Genomic DNA, 20,412 nt, shown 5'->3' with positions numbered 1-20,412 from the left:
TTCTCCATCTGACTTATTTCACTAATATGGCAATCTCAGGCCCATCCATGTTGCAGCAAATGGCATTATTTAAATTTTTATGGTTGAGTAATATTCCATTGTATGTATGTACCACTTGTTTATTCACTCCTTTGCCTATGGACATTTAGATTGCTTTCATGGCTATTGTAAAATTGCTGCAGTGAACACTGAGGTGCATGAATCTTTTTGAGTTATGGTTTTCTCTGGGTGTATGCTCAAGAGTGGGATTGCTGGATCATACAGTAGGTAGTTCTGGATTAAGTTTTTTAAGGGCTTCTTCTCTCCTCGCTCTCAAAATGGCGGCCGCGACGGCCATTGAGTGAGAGACACGGGAGGATGCGGGGACAGGCCGGGTAGGGCGCTGCCCTCGCTCCCCTCCTCCCCGGCCAGGGTTCTGGGGGTGCCGGGGCCGCCGCGGCTCCACCCGCGGCCTTCCCGGGGAAGGGATCGCCTTCCTCCCTTGGTGACTTAGCAAGAAAAGTATTCTTGGGTAGGAAGGGCGTGGAGAGCAGGTCGCTCTCAGATCTTGGGGAGAGGGTTCGGCTCTCCTCTCCCTGTCCGCGGAAGAGAAGCTCCGCAGTCCCCACCCCACCCCGCGGCTGGCGGTCAGGGACCGGGCTCAAGCCGCCTCGGCACTGTCCACCGGCCTGCAGGCGTTCCGTCCCCCACCTGTCCTTAGGATGGAGTTGACCTGAGAAGGATGGTCCAGCCTTTCCCTGGTTCCCCTGTGCGGGGGTTCAGCCCCTGCACCCACTGAGGAGGAGCGGCCTGACCCCACCGAACCATCCGCAGCATCCACCCACCAAATCCGGCAGGATTTTCTTTTCTGCCGTCGGCTCCTTCAACGGGAGCTGCCTTTTGACGTTGTAACACTGAGCTTCGAGGCCCTCAGCCATTCTCCTTCGAATCTCCCCACTCGTATAGGAAACGCAGTGCCTGCCTTAACCTCCCAGGTGGAATGAACCTTACTTGTTGAATATCTCCTGGTTACACGTTGGATTCACTTGTGAAAGAATCATTTTCCCCTGCATGGAAGCCACTTAGTGGCTTATTTAATTACAAATCCAGGGATTGCAAAGCTTTTTGATTTTCCAGAAGAGGGACATATCACTCTATCGAATAAGCTTGATATTACCGCCAAAATGGTGCTGTCCCAGAGACAACGAGATGAACTAAATCGAGCTATAGCAGGTTATCTTCATTCAAATGGCTACGAAGAAGCATATTCAGTTTTTAAAAAGGAAGCTGAATTAGATATGAATGAAGAATTAGATAAGAAATATGCTGGGCTTTTGGAAAAAAAAATGGACATCTGTTATTAGATTACAAAAGAAGGTTATGGAATTAGAATCAAAGTTAAATGAAGCAAAAGAAGAATTTACGTCGGGTGGACCTCTTGGTCAGAAAAGAGATCCAAAAGAATGGATTCCCCGTCCACCAGAAAAATACGCGTTGAGTGGTCATAGGAGTCCAGTCACTCGAGTCATTTTCCATCCTGTGTTCAGTGTTATGGTCTCTGCTTCAGAGGATGCTACAATTAAGGTGTGGGATTATGAGACTGGAGATTTTGAACGAACTCTAAAGGGGCATACAGACTCTGTACAGGATATTTCATTCGACCACAGTAGCAAGCTTCTGGCTTCATGTTCTGCAGATATGACCATTGAGCTATGGGATTTTCAGGGCTTTGAATGCATCAGAACCATGCATGGCCATGACCACAATGTTTCTTCAGTAGCCATCATGCCCAATGGCGATCATATAGTGTCTGCCTCAAGGGATAAAACTATAAAAATGTGGGAAGTGCAAACTGGCTACTGTGTGAAGACATTCACAGGACACAGAGAATGGGTACGTATGGTGCGGCCAAATCAAGATGGCACTCTGGTAGCCAGCTGTTCCAATGACCAGACTGTGCGTGTGTGGGTCGTAGCAACAAAGGAATGCAAGGCTGAGCTTTGAGAACATGAGCATGTGGTAGAATGCGTTTCCTGGGCTCCCGAAAGCTCATATTCTTCCATCTCTGAAGCAACAGGATCTGAGACTAAAAAAAGTGGCAAACCTGGGCCATTCTTACTGTCCGGATCCAGGGACAAGACTATCAAGATGTGGGATGTCAGTACTGGCATGTGCCTTATGACCCTGGTGGGTCATGATAACTGGGTACGTGGAGTTCTGTTCCATTCTGGGGGGAAGTTTATTTTGAGTTGCGCTGATGACAAGACCCTGCGTGTGTGGGATTACAAGAACAAGCGATGCATGAAGACCCTCAATGCGCATGAACACTTTGTTACCTCCTTGGATTTCCATAAGACGGCCCCATATGTGGTTACTGGCAGTGTAGATCAAACAGTGAAGGTGTGGGAGTGTTGTTGATTGAGTCTCATTTGGCCCCTCCTCCCTTTTTTCCTCTGGATGCACTCTGATGATACCATGGTTACCCCATCGAGCTCTGTTTAAATAAATATTGTCCTTTCATGTAAATTATTCTGGATGTAGATTGAGCTTATGAAATGTTACACACAAAGTATTCATGCATGGTGAATCCAAATTGTATACTGTAAATTTACATTCGGTGTCTAGAAGTACCATAGGGTTTAAAAACCTGGGCTGGCATTGGTCACACCAGGCCTAAGAAGGCAGAAGTTGAATAAATTGAACTAGGGCACTAAACTGAATAGTTGACAGTGTCATTTTATGTTGGATTATTAATTCCTGTTTTTCTTTCTGCTGTCCTGTTGGTGCCTGACTTGATGGCCTCATTTGGGGGAAAGTGGTGGTTATTAGGGCTTTTTCTGAAATGTGTATATATGTAACATCACTTAAGTGTGCTTAATAAATCTTCTTTAAGGATGTTAAAAAAAAATTTTTTTTAAGGAACCTCCATACTGTTCTCTGTAATGGCTGTACCAATTTATTGAGGCATTCACACCAACACTGGAGGAGGGTTCCCTTTTCTCCACAATCTCTCCAGCATTTATTGCTTGTAGATTTTTGATGATGGTCATTCTGACCATTGCAAAGTGATACCTCATTGCAGTTTTGATTTGCCTTTCTCCAATAATTAGTATTGTTGAGCATATGTGGTTTTTGGCCATGTGTATGTCGTTGTAGAAATGTCTGTTTAGATCTGCTACCAATTTTTGGATTGGGTTGTTGGTTCTTTTGTTATTGAGCTGCATGAACTATTTGTATATTTTGGAAATTTATTCCTTGTAGATGGCATAATTTGAAAATATTTTCTCCCATTTTGAGGGTTGTCTTTTCATCTTGTTTATGATTTCCTTTGCTGTGCAAAAGCTTTTAAGTTTAATTAGACCCCATTGTTTATTTTTGTTTTTATTATCATTATTGTCAATTTCTTCTTATATTTATAATAGTAATATAACTTAATTATAGTATTTATAATAGTAATATAATAAGTAATATAACTTATTACTGGTTTTCTCTGATCTTGTAGGTTCATTTGTGGTGGATCATTATGATCTATAACTTTAATAGATGTATTATTTTCTCTCTCCCTTAATGTTTTCTGTTAAATAGTATTTGTATAAGCTACATTCTTCACCTTTTCTGTTTATTTGACTTGTTGTACTTTTATTATTGGATTTAAAATAACATATTATTTGCTTTTTTATGGGAATTTATATAATTTATTTTGTTTATTAATTTTCTAAAGGGTTAAGAAAATTAAATAAATGTTGGTTTATCCCCAATTAAATTTTAATCAAAATATTATGCTGTCCATAAAATAGAATAGCATTGTATGCAATGTACAGTGTTTTGAGCCAACCAACCAGAGAGTAGCATCTTTACTATTTTCTAGTTTCAAGGCTCTGTGAACATTATTTTTGTTCTCAATTTTCTCATCTATGAAGTAGGGGTCAGCTCATCTCTCTTGCAGTCCTGTTGTAGGAGAAGGTGTATCAATTAAAGTACAGAGCTCTGAGAACTGTAGGCTGTATTTAGTAGCCATTCAACACCTGTTAACTGCCCCCATTTTTCCTAGAGCAGGATGTTACTCATTCATTTCTGTAATTCACATTCTTAGCGTTGTACCTCGTCTAAAGAAGAATCTCAATAATTGTTTGTTGAATGAATGCCGAAGTGGAGAAACTGCTGGTCACAGCGACTTTGACTCCCTAACAAGTAAAGAAAGATACTTACTTGCCAGTGGTGGAGGCCCTTTCTGGGCAACAGAGGTTGGGTAAAGGCAAGGACATAGACTTCTGTGACTACTCTGATGTCTCATGTACCAGCTCAAAGGCCAGATATGGCTATAACATGAGTGCCAGAAAGCAGAGACTGGGTGGAGGGTAGTGCTTGTACTCATGTTGTTTTTCAGTTGCTAAGTCGTGACTGACTCTTTGTGACCCCCTCGACTGTAGCATGCCAGGTTTCCCTGTCTTCACTGTCTCCTGGAGTTTGTTCAAATGCATGTCCATTGAGTCAGTGATACTCTAACTATCTTATCCTCTGCCACCCTCTCCTTTTGCCTTTAAACTTTCCCAGAATCAGGGTCTTTTCCAATGAGTATATAACCCAATGGTAAATTGGTATGGTACGTTGTTCTTTATACGTAGCTCTGCTCAGGAAATGTTAAATGAGTAGGAAAAATCTTGGGCATCCTAGCAAATCTATTTATGCCCTGTGCTAAATTACCTCAGCCCAACTCCACTCTCAAGTGTAGCTGTGGTCGAATTGTCTATGTGCACCAGCCGTGTCCCACCTCGGTTTCTCCTCCTCAGGCTCTCTGCCAAGCACTTTATGTAGCAGTGGTGTGTTGCTTTAGAGCTATGCCATGCCTGTGGCTGCCCTGGGAGGAGTGATCTTGGTGACGTGCTGGGAACAAAACTTCTCAAATGTTAGAGTTCACTCAGCCCAAGAGTGGAACAGCTTGGAAGTATGGTTAAGTGAACGTTCCTTCAGCCAGTGGGGAAGAGAGACAGAGGTTATGTCCTCAGTCTCATTGCCTTTGGAGGATAAATCTGCAGGGTGTTCCTCAAGAGATCCCCAGTGGGATTCAGTCACATTGTCTTTGTGGGTAACCAGGTCAATAACACATGCTTTACTGGGCATTTCTTCCTCCCCTTCTAAACCTTCCCACTCCCTTACCCCTAATTTCTGGGAGTACCACTCATAAATTACCTGCATCAAAGTCTTTATCTCAGTTTTGGCTTTTAAGCAAACCAAAATGAGATGCAATACTATCTCTTTGCCCCTGACCACCCTCCTCTACCAGAACACAGAACTGTAATATGCATTGAGAAGGAAGATGCTTGTTTTTCTTTTTCATGGCTCTGTTCCAACTACAAAGAACTAAGATGCAAGACTGAGATAAAAAATGGAATTCCCTAAGAGTCTTACTATCTTATTTTCCTTTGACTTTAATCATACTGTCATTCTTTTTTAAATCCTTATGAATTTGTTCCTTTTCATTTATTTTTATTTTTAAATATTGCTCCTTTAAACAATTTTTTTGGCCATGAGGCATGTGGGATCTTAGCTCTCTGACCATGGATTAAACCTGTACCCCCTGCATTGAAAGGCAAAGTGTTAACCACTGGACCACCAGGGAAGTTCCCATACTATCATTCTTGAGAAAAGTAAGATCATGCATTTGAACGTGGTTCCCATCCTTCTGTTAAAGGACTTGTCCTCACTCTCAGTTTGATGGCCAAAATTTCCAGTGCCTTGTTCACACAGCTTCTTTACTCTGACCTCAGACATGAAGATAGAAGTTATACATTCAGAGCAATGAGAATAAATTAAGAGCCTGAAAGCTTGAATTGCAATAGTTTGGTTAGGTAGACCATGAAAATGGAGTAGTAATACTCTCAGGATTTCGGTGGACATTTGAGACTGCATTGTATAAGCGGCGTCAAATGATATGACCATCTGTGTTCTTACCCCATTCAGAATTGGTTCCTAAGAGGCAGAGACAGCCCAAGAACAAGTAAGAAAATGAATTAAAAAGATGAAACTCCTCTTTGTTTAGCTTTATGGTATCATCTGATATCAACGTGCACTTAATTGCTCCTAAATCATCATGCCGAGTTATCTCAAAAAGTGACTATGAATGACTGTTTGCCATATTGGCTTTTGAAAAGTTATAGTGTTTTGTGAACAACTCGTGTTATTGCTTTAATGGCTTTCCCCCAAACCAAAAGTCATAATAATGTGCTATAATGTTGGGATAACATCATGCTTATAGAGAAAGAGAAAACAATGATTAGATCCTGAGAGTTTTTAGTCAGAGACTACCCTAAGGAAAATTTAAATTGTGTGCCATGCTCAGATGAATGGAAAACATTTTGCTTTCCATACATACAATGATGTACAAGTCAGCTCAGAGCAGCTCTCAAGCACTGACTTTCATTATCAGGAGTTTCACTAGCTAGTTTTAGATATAGCTCAGTATTTCAGTTGCTCAGTCATGTCTGACTCTTTGCGACCCCATGAATCACAGCACTCCAGGCCTCCCTGTCCATCACCAACTCCCGGAGTTCACCTAAACTTACGGCCATTGAGTCGGTGATGCCATCCAGCCATCTCATCCTCTGTCGTCCCCTTCTTTTCCTGCCCCCAAACCCTCCCAGCATCAGAGTCTTTTCCAGTGAGTCAACTCTTCGCATGAGGTGGCCAAAGTACTGGAGTTTCAGCATTAACATCAGCCTTTCCAAAGAATACCCAGGACTGATCTCCTTTAGAATGGACTGGTTGGATCTCCTTGCAGTCTAAGGGACTATTTAAATATAGTCACCATTAAAAACTATATCATATTGACTTGTAATTTAACAAATCATACCATAAACAAAGTAATACATACCAAAGTTATCACTAAATATTTTGTTACATTTTAAAATTACCTATGCTCTTAAGTTTATTTATACTTATTATATCAATAAAGTGAAACATTATACTATATATAAAATTCTGAAAGAGATGGGAATACCAGACCACCTGACCTGCCTCTTGAGAAATCTGTATGCAGGTCAGGAAGCAACAGTTAGAACTGGACATGGAACAGACTGGTTCCAAATAGGAAAAGGAGTACGTCAAGGCTGTATATTGTTACCCTGCTTATTTAATTTATATGCAGAGTACATCATGAGAAACACTGGACTGGAAGAAACACAAGCTGGAATCAAGATTGCTGGGAGAAATATCAATAACCTCAGATATGCAGATGACACCACCCTTATGGCAGAAAGTGAAGAGGAACTAAAAAGCCTCTTGATGAAAGTGAAAGAGGAGAGTGAAAAAGTTGGCTTAAAGCTCAACATTCAGAAAACGAAGATCATGGCATCCGGTCCCATCACTTCATGGGAAATAGATGGGGAAATAGTGTCAGATTTTATTTTGGGGGGCTCCAAAATCACTGCAGATGGTGACTGCAGCCATGAAATTTAAAGACACTTACTCCTTGGAAGAAAAGTTATGACCAACCTAGATAGCATATTCAAAAGCAGAGACATTACTTTGCCAATTAAGGTTGGTCTAGTCAAGGCTATGGTTTTTCCTGTGGTCATGTATGCATGTGAGAGTGGGACTGTGAAGAAGGCTGAGTGCCGAAGAATTGATGCTTTTGAACTGTGGTGTTGGAGAAGACTCTTGAGAGTCCCTTGGACTGCAAGGAGATCCAACCAGTCCATTCTGAAGGAGATCAGCTCTGGAATTTCTTTGGAAGTAATGATGCTAAAGCTGAAACTCCAGTACTTTGGCCACCTCATGTGAAGATTTGACTCATTGGAAAAGACTCTGATGCTGAGAGGGATTGGGGGCAGGAGGAGAAGGGAACGACAGAGGATGAGATGGCTAGATGGCATCACTGACTCGAGGGACGTGAGTCTGAGTGAACTCCAGGAGATGGTGATGGACAGGGAGGCTTGGCGTGCTGCGATTCATGGGGTCACAAAGAGTCGGACACGACTGAGTGACTGAACTGAACTGAAATGAACTGAGTTACTATTATGACTAGAAAGCACAGAATTGAGGAATCTTCCTCTAGTATTCAAAATCTATTGTTCAGTTTAGCAAGGGAGTTTGTCATCGACAGTCAATGAAAGTTTTCACATGTGTCTTCATTGTTTCATTTTTGTCTTACTTATTAATATAAGCATAAGAGAAATGTCAATCAACTTTCATTTTGTAGATTCTGAGCTTGTTTTTCAATTGGTTAGCTATAGATTCAGGAGTTAGGCAAAATAAATGAAACCATTCTTTCAGAATCAATTAGCTTTGTGGATATTACATCACAAGAAAGAGTGGTATATACATTATATGTGTAAGTTATTTTCTACATAGTCTTTATATCAGTGAAATTTGTAGTAAAAGTATTTATGTGTATTTTTCTTCTGTAGAGCCAATTATTAAACATTTATCAGTACATCACTGTATATATGTATATATAGGTCAAGTGGAGGGGATGGAGAAATAATATCTTCTGAGATTATATGGGAGCATTATTTCTGTGTGTTTTGATGCTCTTACATTTAGATTTCACTTTGCCCTAAAAATATTTTTGCTACATTTCTTTTATTTTTAAGCAGTTGAGTTAAACATAATTATAATCTCCTAAAGTTTTGAAAAATTGAAAAGCTGGAGAGGGTGTGGAGAAAAGGAACCCTCTTACACTGTTGGTGGGAATGCAAACTAGAACAGCCACTATGGAGAACAGTGTGGAGATTCCTTAAAAAATTGCAAATAGAACTGCCTTATGACCCAGCAATCCCACTGCTGGGCATACACACCGAGGAAACCAGAATTGAAAGAGACACATGTACCCCAATGTTCATAGCAGCACTGTTTATAATAGCCAGGACATGGAAGCAACCTGGATGCCCATCAGCAGATGAATGGATAAGAAAGCGATGGTACATATACAGTATGGAGTATTACTTAGCCATTAAAAAGAATACATTTGAATCAGTTCTAATGAGGTGGATAAAACTGAAGCCAATTATACAGAGTGAAGTAAGCCAGAAGGAAAAACACCAATACAGTATATAACACATATATATGGAATTTAGAAAGATGGTAACGATAACCCTGTATGCGAGACAGCAAAAGAGACACAGATGTAAAGAACAGACTTTTAGACTCTGTGGGAGAGGGAGAGGGTGGGATGATTTGGGAGAATGGCATTGAAACATGTATACTATCATGTAAGAAATGAATCACTAGTCTAGGTTCGATACAGGATACAGGATGCTTGGGGCTGGTGCACTGGGATGACCAGGGAGATGTTATGTGGAAAGTGGTGGGAGGGGGGTTCATGGTTGGGAACTCATGTACACCTGTGGTGGATTCATGTCAATGTATGGCAAAACCAACACAGTATTGTAAAGTAAAAAAATGAAATTTAAATTAAAAAAAAATTAAAAAAAAGTGGGAGAAAGAAAAATTAATATGATGTACTTTATTGTATTTTATATATAACTTCCATGTTTTTATTTCTTACATAAACCTGCTCTCATTCTTCAAGAATATATTCTTCTGAGAAATTAGAATGAAATTTATTATCTTTTCCACTGACATTAGAAGATGTTTTCAATTGATAGTTTTCCATTTACAGATAGAATTTTCAGGAGAAAACTAAGGTCAAGAGCAAGAGATAGGTGTGTATTGGAAACAATAGATTTGCTTCTTATTCTTCTGTCTGAGAAAGTATCTCTATAAAGGGCTTTGGCCACCCCATTTCTCTGGTTGAGGAGTAAGTATTGAGCTTCTTGGGTTGGTGTGTATTAATCTGGGGGTTGCCCTTGAATCTGGTCTTAATAAATTTAAAGTGGTAGTATCTTCAAATAGTAGCAAAAACAATGTGTTGGTAGCAGTATGGATAGGTTGAAATTTCTGTTACTGTACCAGAATACCCCTTCTTAGTTATTGGGAAGTTCCAGAGATTCACTCCACATCCCATTGACATATACTTAATGAAGATCTCCTCTGGGCACAGCCCTGTTCTAGGAACCACCAGGGTACATCCTTAACCTCTAGGAGGTTGACTGGCTCCATTCAGGACCCAAATAATCTTATCTTACTCAGTAGTGGAGTAAGGTATGTTCAATAAAAAAAATTGAGGTGATGTTATACACTCAATGGATAAAAAAGTTTTTGCTAATTTGAGATGATTCAAAGGTTGGTTGGAATTATTTGAAGGGAAGGAGGTTTCAATATAATTATTGGGCACCTACTGGGTGCATGCTCAGCCTATAAGTCATGCCCAACTCTTTGCGACCCTATGGACTGTAGCCTGCCAGGCTCCTCTGCCCATGGGATTTCCCAAGCAAGAATACTGGAGTGGGTTGCCATTTTCCTTCTCCAGGGGGTCTTCCTGGCCCAGGAATTGAACCCACATCTCCTGCATTGACAGGTAGGTCGTTTACCACTGTGCCACCAGGGAAGCCCCTTATGCTGGGTACTAGAGGAGTAAGCAGTCGTAAGGAATATGCCCTGAGTGAAAACAACTTTATAGGGTGTAGAGGAGATGGAAAGGTGAACAGTTACTAGCAAAACCTTACTCTTGATTTCTTTTTGTCAAAAGCAACATGTTATGACTGATTTTTTGTGGATGTATTGGGGGGGGATAAAATTCACATAACATAAAATTCACCATTTTAACTATTTTAAAGTGAACAATTCATTGCCATTTAGTACATTTATGATATTATACAACTATCACCACTGCCTCATTCCAGAATATCACCACAAAAGGAACCATGTACACCCATTCACCTTCCCCTGGTCCCTGGAAACCACTAGTCTATTCTGTACAGATTTAAGGCTGGTTGGATTGCCATTCTACACCAACAATTGTATTAGAAGCAAAAGAGTTCTAATCCCTAGAATACTTTTAACTAGCTGGTGAAATTGAGTATGACTGTTTCCCTTTCTGAAGTTTGTGTGCTTTATCAATTATAAATAATAATACCTATTTCTATGAAGGCATATCTTTACAGCCACTTGAAGCTCTAAGCTTTTTGATTAGGTAACATTATGCTCTTTGTGAAAACTACGTATTAAGACTTTACAATACACTAAAGCTTTATTTGTTTGTAACCTTGGTAATTAAACTCCAGCAGGCCATCGCAGGCCTACCTTTAAATAAATACACCATAGTGCCTGTATCAACTGCAAAATACAGAGAAGTAAAAGCAAAGCTCCAAAGTGACCAGAGATTTTTTTGAAAGTACCATTTCTGTGGATTGTGAAGATTTCCATTAGTCATACCATAATAGGCGGAGAGAAAGAAGTGTGTCACTTTTTCCCATGTATTTTCCACCCCTTTGGACTGATAACCCATTGGAATTCTGTACTACTGATCTGTGGTTTGATCTATTCCTTAGTTACTGAAAAACAATTCCTGTTCATATAACCAAAGGGGAATATCTGGAAACACAAACAGTCCATAGTGTGCCAAAGAATTTCAAATACATATGGGGATGCCTAAATAATGAAGAAACTATCAACACAAAGGGGGAAAATCCACTTGTCATTTTGGTCTGAGGCAGGACTCGGACTCCCCGGCCAGTTTGAGTGGAGCTGTAACACACGGTGCCCCAGCTGCTCCTCTCTGTGTTCTCTTCTCCATGTAATCTTTGCTTCCTTTCACAGTAGTATGCTCCCCCAAAATGGCAGAGAACACCCCTGGCTCGATGGTCTCTCACAAATACGTATCTAGAACAGAGCCCCTTAGAGTACATTGGGGCTGGAGAGTGACCACCCTCGCAAATGATGATCATTTTAAAGCTTTCTTAAGTGTGTGAAGCACATGTCAAATGTGGAAGACCTGATCATGAAGGTCTTCTGATGATGGCTTTAAAGGAGAATATTCTGTTAATGGAAGAGGAAATGTATGGGTGATCTGGATTCCATCTTACTGAAAGTCTCTTACTATTTTTCCTGGAGCCCCCCTTTCTTTTCCTCCCTCCATGTTTCTCTCTCTCGTCTTCAATTTCTCTTCTCTCCTGCTGTCTTCCTGCTGCATGTCTGACAGGGTCACTTATACCAAGATAGAGTAGCCGACCCTGGCCATCAAAGAAAAGCCCCACCCCACTCCCCCACCTATCAACATCCTTGATGATGAAGTTGTCGGCTCTGGGACTTTTTGGCTGTATTCTCTGAGTTGCTTGTGACCCTAAGTGCTTTCAAATTATGAGACGCTTTCCATAAAAATAAACCAGCATGAAGCCCTCAGGTGGTTAGTTCTGCCCGGATTGATTATTGCAAAGACCGTAACTCTCCCTGTTTAAAAGGAAAATTCATGAAAGGAAAGCTGTTGTAAGGTTCTGGGTGTTCATTAAAGATGTAGAAAGTCAAAGAGACCCTCAATTTCAACTAAGCTGAGTAATTTAAGAAAATGTGCCTATAGCATAAAACTCCTTGTGTGGATTGTCCTTATTCACTAACAGCTGTGTAGGATTTGCCGTTTCTTCCATATTTTATGTGATGATAGTGGGGGCCGGCTCTTAGCTTCCAACACTGATTGCTATTCAGGGACTGGGATCCTGGATCCACTCCAATCATGTGGAATCTATTTTGGACCCGTCATGTCACACTTGAACTCTGAAATATGCCTGTCGGTGAAAGGTTCTGTTTATCTTTTTTTTTCCCTCAGACTCGCACAGAAAATGGAGTTCAGTGCTCTCACCATCGGACTTTTGGTCTGACTCTAAACCTCTTTGAATCCTCAGCAGCAGTAAGGGGAACAACCATTTCTAGAGCTTGCCGATCGGACTCCACCTTGTCCCTCAGCCTTGTGTTCTTAGGCTTCTGCTCAGGATCTGCCCTGCTCTCCACGTTCCTCACTCCCTTCTTTGCACATCTCCCACATAGGCAGTGAGGACAGATGGACAGTTAACTGGTTTTCTTCTGCTTCGTGCACAGCAAGCAGCCGGGGCCTTTGACAGGACACACAGCTGTGGCTTCCTCTCTCGGGGAGGGCATCCACCACCAAGCATGGGCGCCTGGCCTGCAAGAGAGGCCATAGTAAGAGCAGGGTGACCCCTCAAAGCAAGAGAAGCGTGCTTGGTGTGTGTGGGGGGAGACAAAGCCAAGAAGGAGGGGGGCAAGCTTCAACTCACAGAGAGGAAAGAAGTAACCAAGTCCGGGAGGAGCAAAGGCAGAGTCCAGACTGGTCAATGTGGCCAGGAACTTTGGGGCCAAGAGCAGAGTTCTGTATCTCTTCTAGAAAGGTGATCCTACAAGGGACGATCTCTGTACCTTTTTCAACTTCCAGACAATGTCTCCTTCTGAATCTTTATAACCAAAGTGAGAAGAGGATCCCTGGAATTACAGTTTCTGGTAATTTTGTTTGATACTCCAAAGCACTGGGTGTTTTGGTAAAGCTTTTTCATAATCCCCTTCTCTGACTTTATTCCCCAGCTCCCAGCTCCCCACTCCAAGGAGTGAGCCAGGAACATAGTTCAGACTTCTTGGTGGTTCCATTTTGAGATTTAAGTCTGATACAGTCATTTTGCCTAGACAGATGAGAATATTTTTTGGGGGTGGGGAGAGGGAGAAAGAAGAGGAGAAAAGGAGAAATGTTCTCTAGACTCTTGAAAAATATGTAATTTTAGGAGGAAGGCGTTGTTGGCTCTGGAAGACCCCTGAATCCTCCAACTCTGATGCCTTTGAAAGGAGCCCCCGTCTGCCATGTGGCATGATTGACAAGAAATTTGTTTGAAATGACTGAGAGGCCCTCATTAGGCAGGGAGTCCTCGCCATCTGGGTTGGAGTTTTGATAATGGGGTCAAGCTCTCTCTTGGTCGTTGTGTTGAAGAGCTGAGCATAATTTGTTCGTGATTGTGGCTAAAACGCAAACATTTTTTAGTCACATTCACAGGAATTCAAGCCTAACCACAGTGTGGGGGCACCGCAGTGAGAAAACGCTTTCCAGCTGCCCAACTGTACTTGGCGACCCAGTGGAGAAGCAAGTGCGCTCACAAAGCTGCCAGTCTCCCTCCCAGCTGGACGGGTGCCATTGGAAACAGAAGTGCGACTGTATCACTTGACTTCAAGAAGAGGTTTCTCAGCAGCAGATGGAGACAATATATAAGACAGACCCCACTGAGGAAGCTCCCCTTTCATGGTGGGGAGAGTGCTCCCCACTAGGCAGGCTCCCGTCAGGGGTAGGTGAAAGAAGAGGCAAAAGAGAGGCCAAGCCAATTTTTTTTTTTTTTCCTGGTAGAAAACCTTGCTTGATTTCTGCCTGAACTACAGCACAACAGATGTAAACTTGAGTTGTCACCCTTAGCCATGAAAAAGAGATTAAACCCAAGTAACCACCCACAAACCAGCACCAACAAAACCATTACTCACTGTGACAGCAGTCACTCTTGGAACATTCCCCTAAAGGCTCACTTAACTTGTACACAGAAGAGCACCAAACTCCTTTTTGGGGGAGGGAGGATTTAACAGTACAAAAAAGCCTCTTCAAAATCAGATATTTGTTTTGAACTTTTGACATTGATTTTAGTTCTTGCATTGAGAAGGGGGTAGTATTTTGGGTGGGCATTTTGGAAGACTGAAGTTTAGCTCACAGGGGTATCTGGGGGCTCCAAGTCCCAGGTAATCTCAACAGAAGCAAAGCTGGGAAGCAGTCAGTTAAAAAGTGCTTTATTAATGATACATTTTCTTAAGAAAAAAAAAAAAAAGGTTATAAGGACTAGTGAACTCTGTAGGAGAACTCATCACAGTCCTGGGGAGGCTTCTACCTTTTATGTCTCACCAAAATCAACAAAGCATTTGTTTACTCTGGAAACTGAAGAGAGAGCCGCAACGTTGCATAGATGATGGATATACCTTATTGTTAGCTATGGCATGTGGAATCTTTCCTGACTTTAGAGTTATTTGTAAGAAACTCTATGATTAAAAAGCTAACTAAGAAATATTGAGATTGCCAATATTTTTTATCTTCAGTTATATGGAAGTCTAGGAATCTAATCAAATACAACTAGAGATTGAGGACGTACGAGAGAGAAATGCTACATTGGTTGAGTTGGTCTTACATCAGAACTCTTAACACTTTGTAAATAAATACTTTAAAGACAACCTTAGTTGTTACCATACAATTTTTAAAGACTGGTCCACAAGGATCTTCATATAACACTTTAACAGTAAAAGTTGTACAGCATTTTAAAGGCCCCAAATTAGTAGACTGTTAATTACATTTCAGTGTATACATGCCATAGAATACAGTAGAGACATCAGAAATAATCAACAGATATACTATATAGACATCCAAAGATCATGGAAATGGACTCCATGCATTGATACCTTGAAAAAGGCTACAATATAGTATATACCTAAGTTTGGGGCTATTGGTATATTTACTTTCTGTTTTATAATCTTTTATCCTCTGTTTTCTCTTCCGATGTTCTTTAGATAATCCACATTATCTAGTACCCCCATAATAGTCATATATTGCTTCTGTGATATGGTAAAAACACTATATTCTGCTTCTATTTTTTAAACTCTACTTTTTATTGAGATACAATTGATATATAACATATTAGTTTCAGGTGTACAACATAAAGGTTTGATACATGTTCAGTTCAGTTCAGTTGCTCAGTCGTGTCTGATTCTTTGCAACCCCATGAATCGCAGCACGCCAGGCCTCCCTGTCCATCACAAACTCCGGAGTTCACTCAGACTCACGTCCATCGAGTCAGTGATGCCATCCAGCCATCTCATCCTCTGTCGTTCCCTTCTCCTCCTGTCCCCAATCCCTCCCAGCATCAGAGACTTTTCCAATTAGTCAACTCTTTGCATGAGGTGGCCAAAGTATTGGAGTTTCAGCCTTAGCATCATTCCTTCCAAAGAAATCCCAGGGCTGATCTCCTTTAGAATGGACTGGTTGGATCTCCTTGCAGTCCAAGGGACTCTCAAGAGTCTTCTCTAACACCACAGTTCAAAAGCATCAATTCTTCGGCTATATATATATAGCTTCTGGAGTCAGATAAGGGTATACAATCTTTATGCCACTACCTTGCTGAATAACTGGCCAAATCATTTACCTCTTTTGATCTCAGTCATCACATAAAAAATGGGAATAATGATGACTAGTTCAGAGGGCTAATATGTGAGGAGAATATGAAAATCCACCTAAAAGCACATACAAGCTGTTTGTTTAGTCACTAAGTCATGTCTAACTCTTTTTTGCAACCCCATGGACTGTAGCCCACCAGGGGTTTTTGTCAATGGGATTTTCCAGGCAAGAATTCTGGAGAGGACTTCCATTTCCTTCTCCAAGGGCTTCACCTGACCTGGGATCTAACCTACATGTCCTATATTGACAGGCAGATTCATTACCACTGAGCCAAATTCAAAGTGCTGGGAAAATTGGGAGTGTTCAATAAATAGGTGATGTGTTAGAAAAAATGAACAGTAAAAGAAAAAAAAGCCATGAGGTATAGAAAAAATGGAGAAAAAGCAAGAAGTATGACCTTTCTTAGGGATACTGGGAAAGGACGTCATTGAGCAACATGGGCTGTTTGGCACCCAATGTCACTTGCCTCCCGGGCCATGTTCCCTTACTGGTTCATGACTGTCATAGTTACTGACATGTGTTGTGAAAAATCATGACACTTGGACAAGTCTTGAAAGGTCATGGACAAAAGGGCAGTGCAGAAGACTGTCACAGCCTGAACCCGACCTGAGAAAAGCTGACGCTGCACATCGTCAGTGCTCCGTTGTTTCTGGGTAAATTGAATTGACTCTGTTAAAAATAAGGCCCTTCTACGGTCAGCTAATTGTACATAAACAGCCATCCTATGGTAAAATCCATCTTGAGAGACCTACTATCAAAGCCCTAAAAATTATTTTTAAAACAAGACACTTTTAGGCCAATTTGGGTTTCAGATTAGGCTGAACTTTCTCAGCCTCTGAGGATGGCATGATTTTTCATTGTTCCTTGGGGGGTCTCATCTGAAATCGGATTGGAGATAAAGGCAAAATGATTGACAAGGGCAGGTGATGGGGGCTCAGGTGTCCCGCTGAGGGGCTCGCTCAGGATTCCAAATTAAATGCAGCCACAGCCCCACGCTGACTTGTGCTGCCCCTTGCAGACACTGAGCCAGTTCTATACTAAGTAGTTACAATGTACAGATTAGCAGACACAGAGGTTGAGGGTCTCAGTGCATCCTCTTTCTTTTGGAAGTAAGTTACAATAGTGAGGAAATTGATGGAGCTGATGTGAAGCTTTAAAAGCATTTTCTAAGCTTTATATGTATATCCATGTGTTATTATCAGTTTCCTTGCATTTTATTGTATAATTCAATTCAAATAATATTTATTATCCTTTTCCTCTCCTTCAAAGTTTTAATGAATGTGCTCTGGATCTAAAAAAGACACTCATATTCATCAAGTACTAGCTTTGTTTTTCTTCTTACATTAAATCCTCACTCTGAGTTTCTACGGTAATACCCCTATATTCATTTCACATAGCCAAGGTTTCTAAGGTGTTACATAGCTCACCAAAGCTAGCACAGTGAATGAAAGAACTGTAATTTGAATCAGAGAGTCATATAAAGATGAGTAAGAGGCAACCCTGCCTTCAGAAACCCCACACATCTAGGAGAGTGATATATCAATAGATGATTGAAATTTAAGATAATTCAAGATTAATGTCATAATGAATGTATATCTTAAGCTTTGCATGTAGTCAGCATTTTATAAATGGATATTGTATTAGTGAATGGAGAATATATGTGAAAAATTGGCTGATGAATATAAAAACACCCTTGAACATGAACTCTGGGATAGTGCTCCTCTGTCAACAAACAGATATTCACCCAAGGAACAAGACAATTTGTAAAAGCAATGGCATGGGTCTTGAGTAAATTTATATATCCATTTTTTGAGATTTTTTTTTTTTGGTTAATTTTTAGAAATGTTTTGAAGTATAGTTGATTTACTCTGCATAGCAGTGACTCAGTTTTATACATATATATATATGGATATATATATACTTTTGCATATTCTTTCCCACTGTGGTTTGTCACAGAATAGTGAATATATTTCCCAGTGCTATACAGTATGACCTTATTGTTCACCCATCCTATATATAGTAGTTTGCATCTGCTAATCCTAAACTCCCAATCATCCCCTCCCCCACTCATTTTCCCTCTCGACAACCACAAGTCTGTTTTCTGTCTGTGAGTCTGTTTTTTCCCATAAATGTATTGATCTGTATCATATTTTAGATTCCACATGTAAGTGATGTCATATGGTATTTGTTTCTGACTTCGCTTTGTATGATAATCTCTAGGTCCATCCATGTTGCTGAGAATGGCATTATTTCATTCTTTTTGATGGCTGAACTTGTATTCCACTACGTGTGTGTGTGTATATATATATATATATATATATATATATATATATATACCCACGTGTGTGTGTGTGTGTGCGGTGTACATATACATATATATGCATACACAGGAGCAAGAGGAATGGGAGCCAGAACATCTTCCCCCCTCAACACACACACATCCCCCTCACCAATCCCTGAGGATGCTACACAGCAAAGAGTAGGAGGGCTACTGCAGTGAGCCTTGAGGCCTAGGGTGTGGGCCTGGGTGGAACCACCCCAGGTGCAGATCTTGGTGGTAGTAGCAAATATTCAAAACAGAACTTTGAAGGCTGAAGAGCTGAAGGGTTCCATGTGAACAGCAGCTGAACATGGGTCAGTCCTGAGAGCTTGGCAAGCGTTGTTCAGAAGGGATAGGCGATTGCCTCCGTTGCCCTCACCCAATTAAAAGGGAGTCAGTTGGGTTCAGATCCCCAATCCGGAGTGGCAGAGATGGGCTCCAGGAGGTGTCCAGTGTGATGATGCAATCAATCCCGGAGAGGCTGGTGGGAGCCGGTGGGTGTGGGGCGTTCTCTTTTCTTTGAAGGGCAGGGCACCCTGGAATGGGTTTGCCTGAAGAGAGGGGCCTGTGCCCTAGAAAACATTGCAGTTCCCTGGGGAGAGGTTGTAAATCTCCTGCTGCACTGTACCCATATCCGCAGCATGTCTCCAAGGTGTACAGTCTCTGACATATTGGAAAAAAGTAGGCAAGGGATTTCAGGATAAGGATTGGTTCTGAGGGCTGGGTCCGTCGGGCTGGGGCAGGAAGCAGGGCTGGGTGCAGGCCATGGCTGGATAATAAAGAAGAAGGCCACATCTTCTTTATCCATTCATCTGTTGAGGGACATTTAGATTGTATCTAGGAACTTGAACAAATTTAATCAGCTATCTTCAGAGGAACTTCTTCAGTAACAGTTTAGAGAGATAATCTCTCAGTGTTTCCACTTACCCCCAGATCTTATGTAGCTCTTCCATGAAGGGAAATTGAGCTATAAAAGATGAGGTTATTATTAACACAGTTTTAATGCCTTCCCTGGCTTACCTACCCCAGACATAATGGACCTCTCATATCCAGTATATTCTGAGATACTTGGAGTCCTAAGCTGAGCCAGAGGAGCTGAGGTTCAGTTTTGTTTCTGATGAATGGAATTATGTGGACTCTTCCCCTCCCAACTACCCTGCCCAAGAATCTATTGCATCCACACGTTTACACTAAAGTCGAAGATGAAAATCCAATTAAAATATTTGAAACATCTTCAGCAAGGATAACAGTGGAAAACTGAAAGCATTTACTTTAAGAAGCAGCAGAAGATGCTTGAAAGAAAAACAGTTCACTCAGACACCCAGCCAGCGGGCTGGAGGAGGATGAGGGGCCATCCTGAGCACTGGAACTCGAGCATGCAACCCAGCTGGACTCAGTCCAAGGTGATGTTCCTGCTGAGGTAGTTTTGGAGGTTGTGCTCTGAAGGAGTGCACTCAAGCTGTAAAATACCTAAAGAAACACTCCAAAACAGGTCTCTTAATAGTCAAGTAGAAGTATGGGAGCCTTTTCTCAATTTAGCGCAAACTATTTGTTTTGGGTTGGTGGCTGGGGAGTAAGTCTTAGCAACATTGATGCCTGAAGATATGGATGAGGTCTGTGTCCCTGAACAGAGGGTGAGGGCAGAATGGTTGCTTAGCCTGTGAGTGGCAGCAGTGAGGAGAGCTGGACCTACAAGTCCTGCTCTGACCAGCCATGACCTGGGAAGAATCTGGAGTCAGCAACTGAAGGAAGGGTGGCTGAGGCACCCAAGGGTGAAGAGGCTTCTGGGGATGTCCACAAAGCCCTGTGAACTTTGCAAGATTTCTTCAGTGAGCTGGGATGTTTTCACTGTCTGAAAAAATGTTTAACTTTCTATCTGCATCAACATGGGTAATTCTCAAAAACAAAATGTTGAGTGAAAAAAGCAGATTGCAAAAGGGTAAGTACAATATGCCACCATTTTCATATATGTTTAGAATGCATGACACACTAGAATATATTTTTTATGCATGCATATACA

The 20,412-nt window shown here is 41.3% G+C and overlaps 1 protein-coding gene across 1 annotated transcript; it reads left to right on the top strand.

Moving 5' to 3' along the window:
• Nucleotides 1-294: 294 nt before the first annotated feature.
• On the top strand, nt 295-2,508 carry LOC101120890 (platelet-activating factor acetylhydrolase IB subunit beta-like). The gene is given in 2 exon segments (XM_042243453.2): nt 295-1,319; nt 1,321-2,508. Coding segments are annotated over 2 exon segments (1,233 nt in total). The 5' UTR covers nt 295-1,163; the 3' UTR covers nt 2,398-2,508.
• The last annotated feature ends 17,904 nt before the right edge of the window (nt 2,509-20,412 follow it).

The sequence above is a fragment of the Ovis aries genome, chromosome 2, assembly GCF_016772045.2.
Source record: "Ovis aries strain OAR_USU_Benz2616 breed Rambouillet chromosome 2, ARS-UI_Ramb_v3.0, whole genome shotgun sequence".
Taxonomy (NCBI): Eukaryota; Metazoa; Chordata; class Mammalia; order Artiodactyla; family Bovidae; genus Ovis; species Ovis aries.
This window is presented reverse-complemented; position numbering and strand designations above follow the sequence as displayed.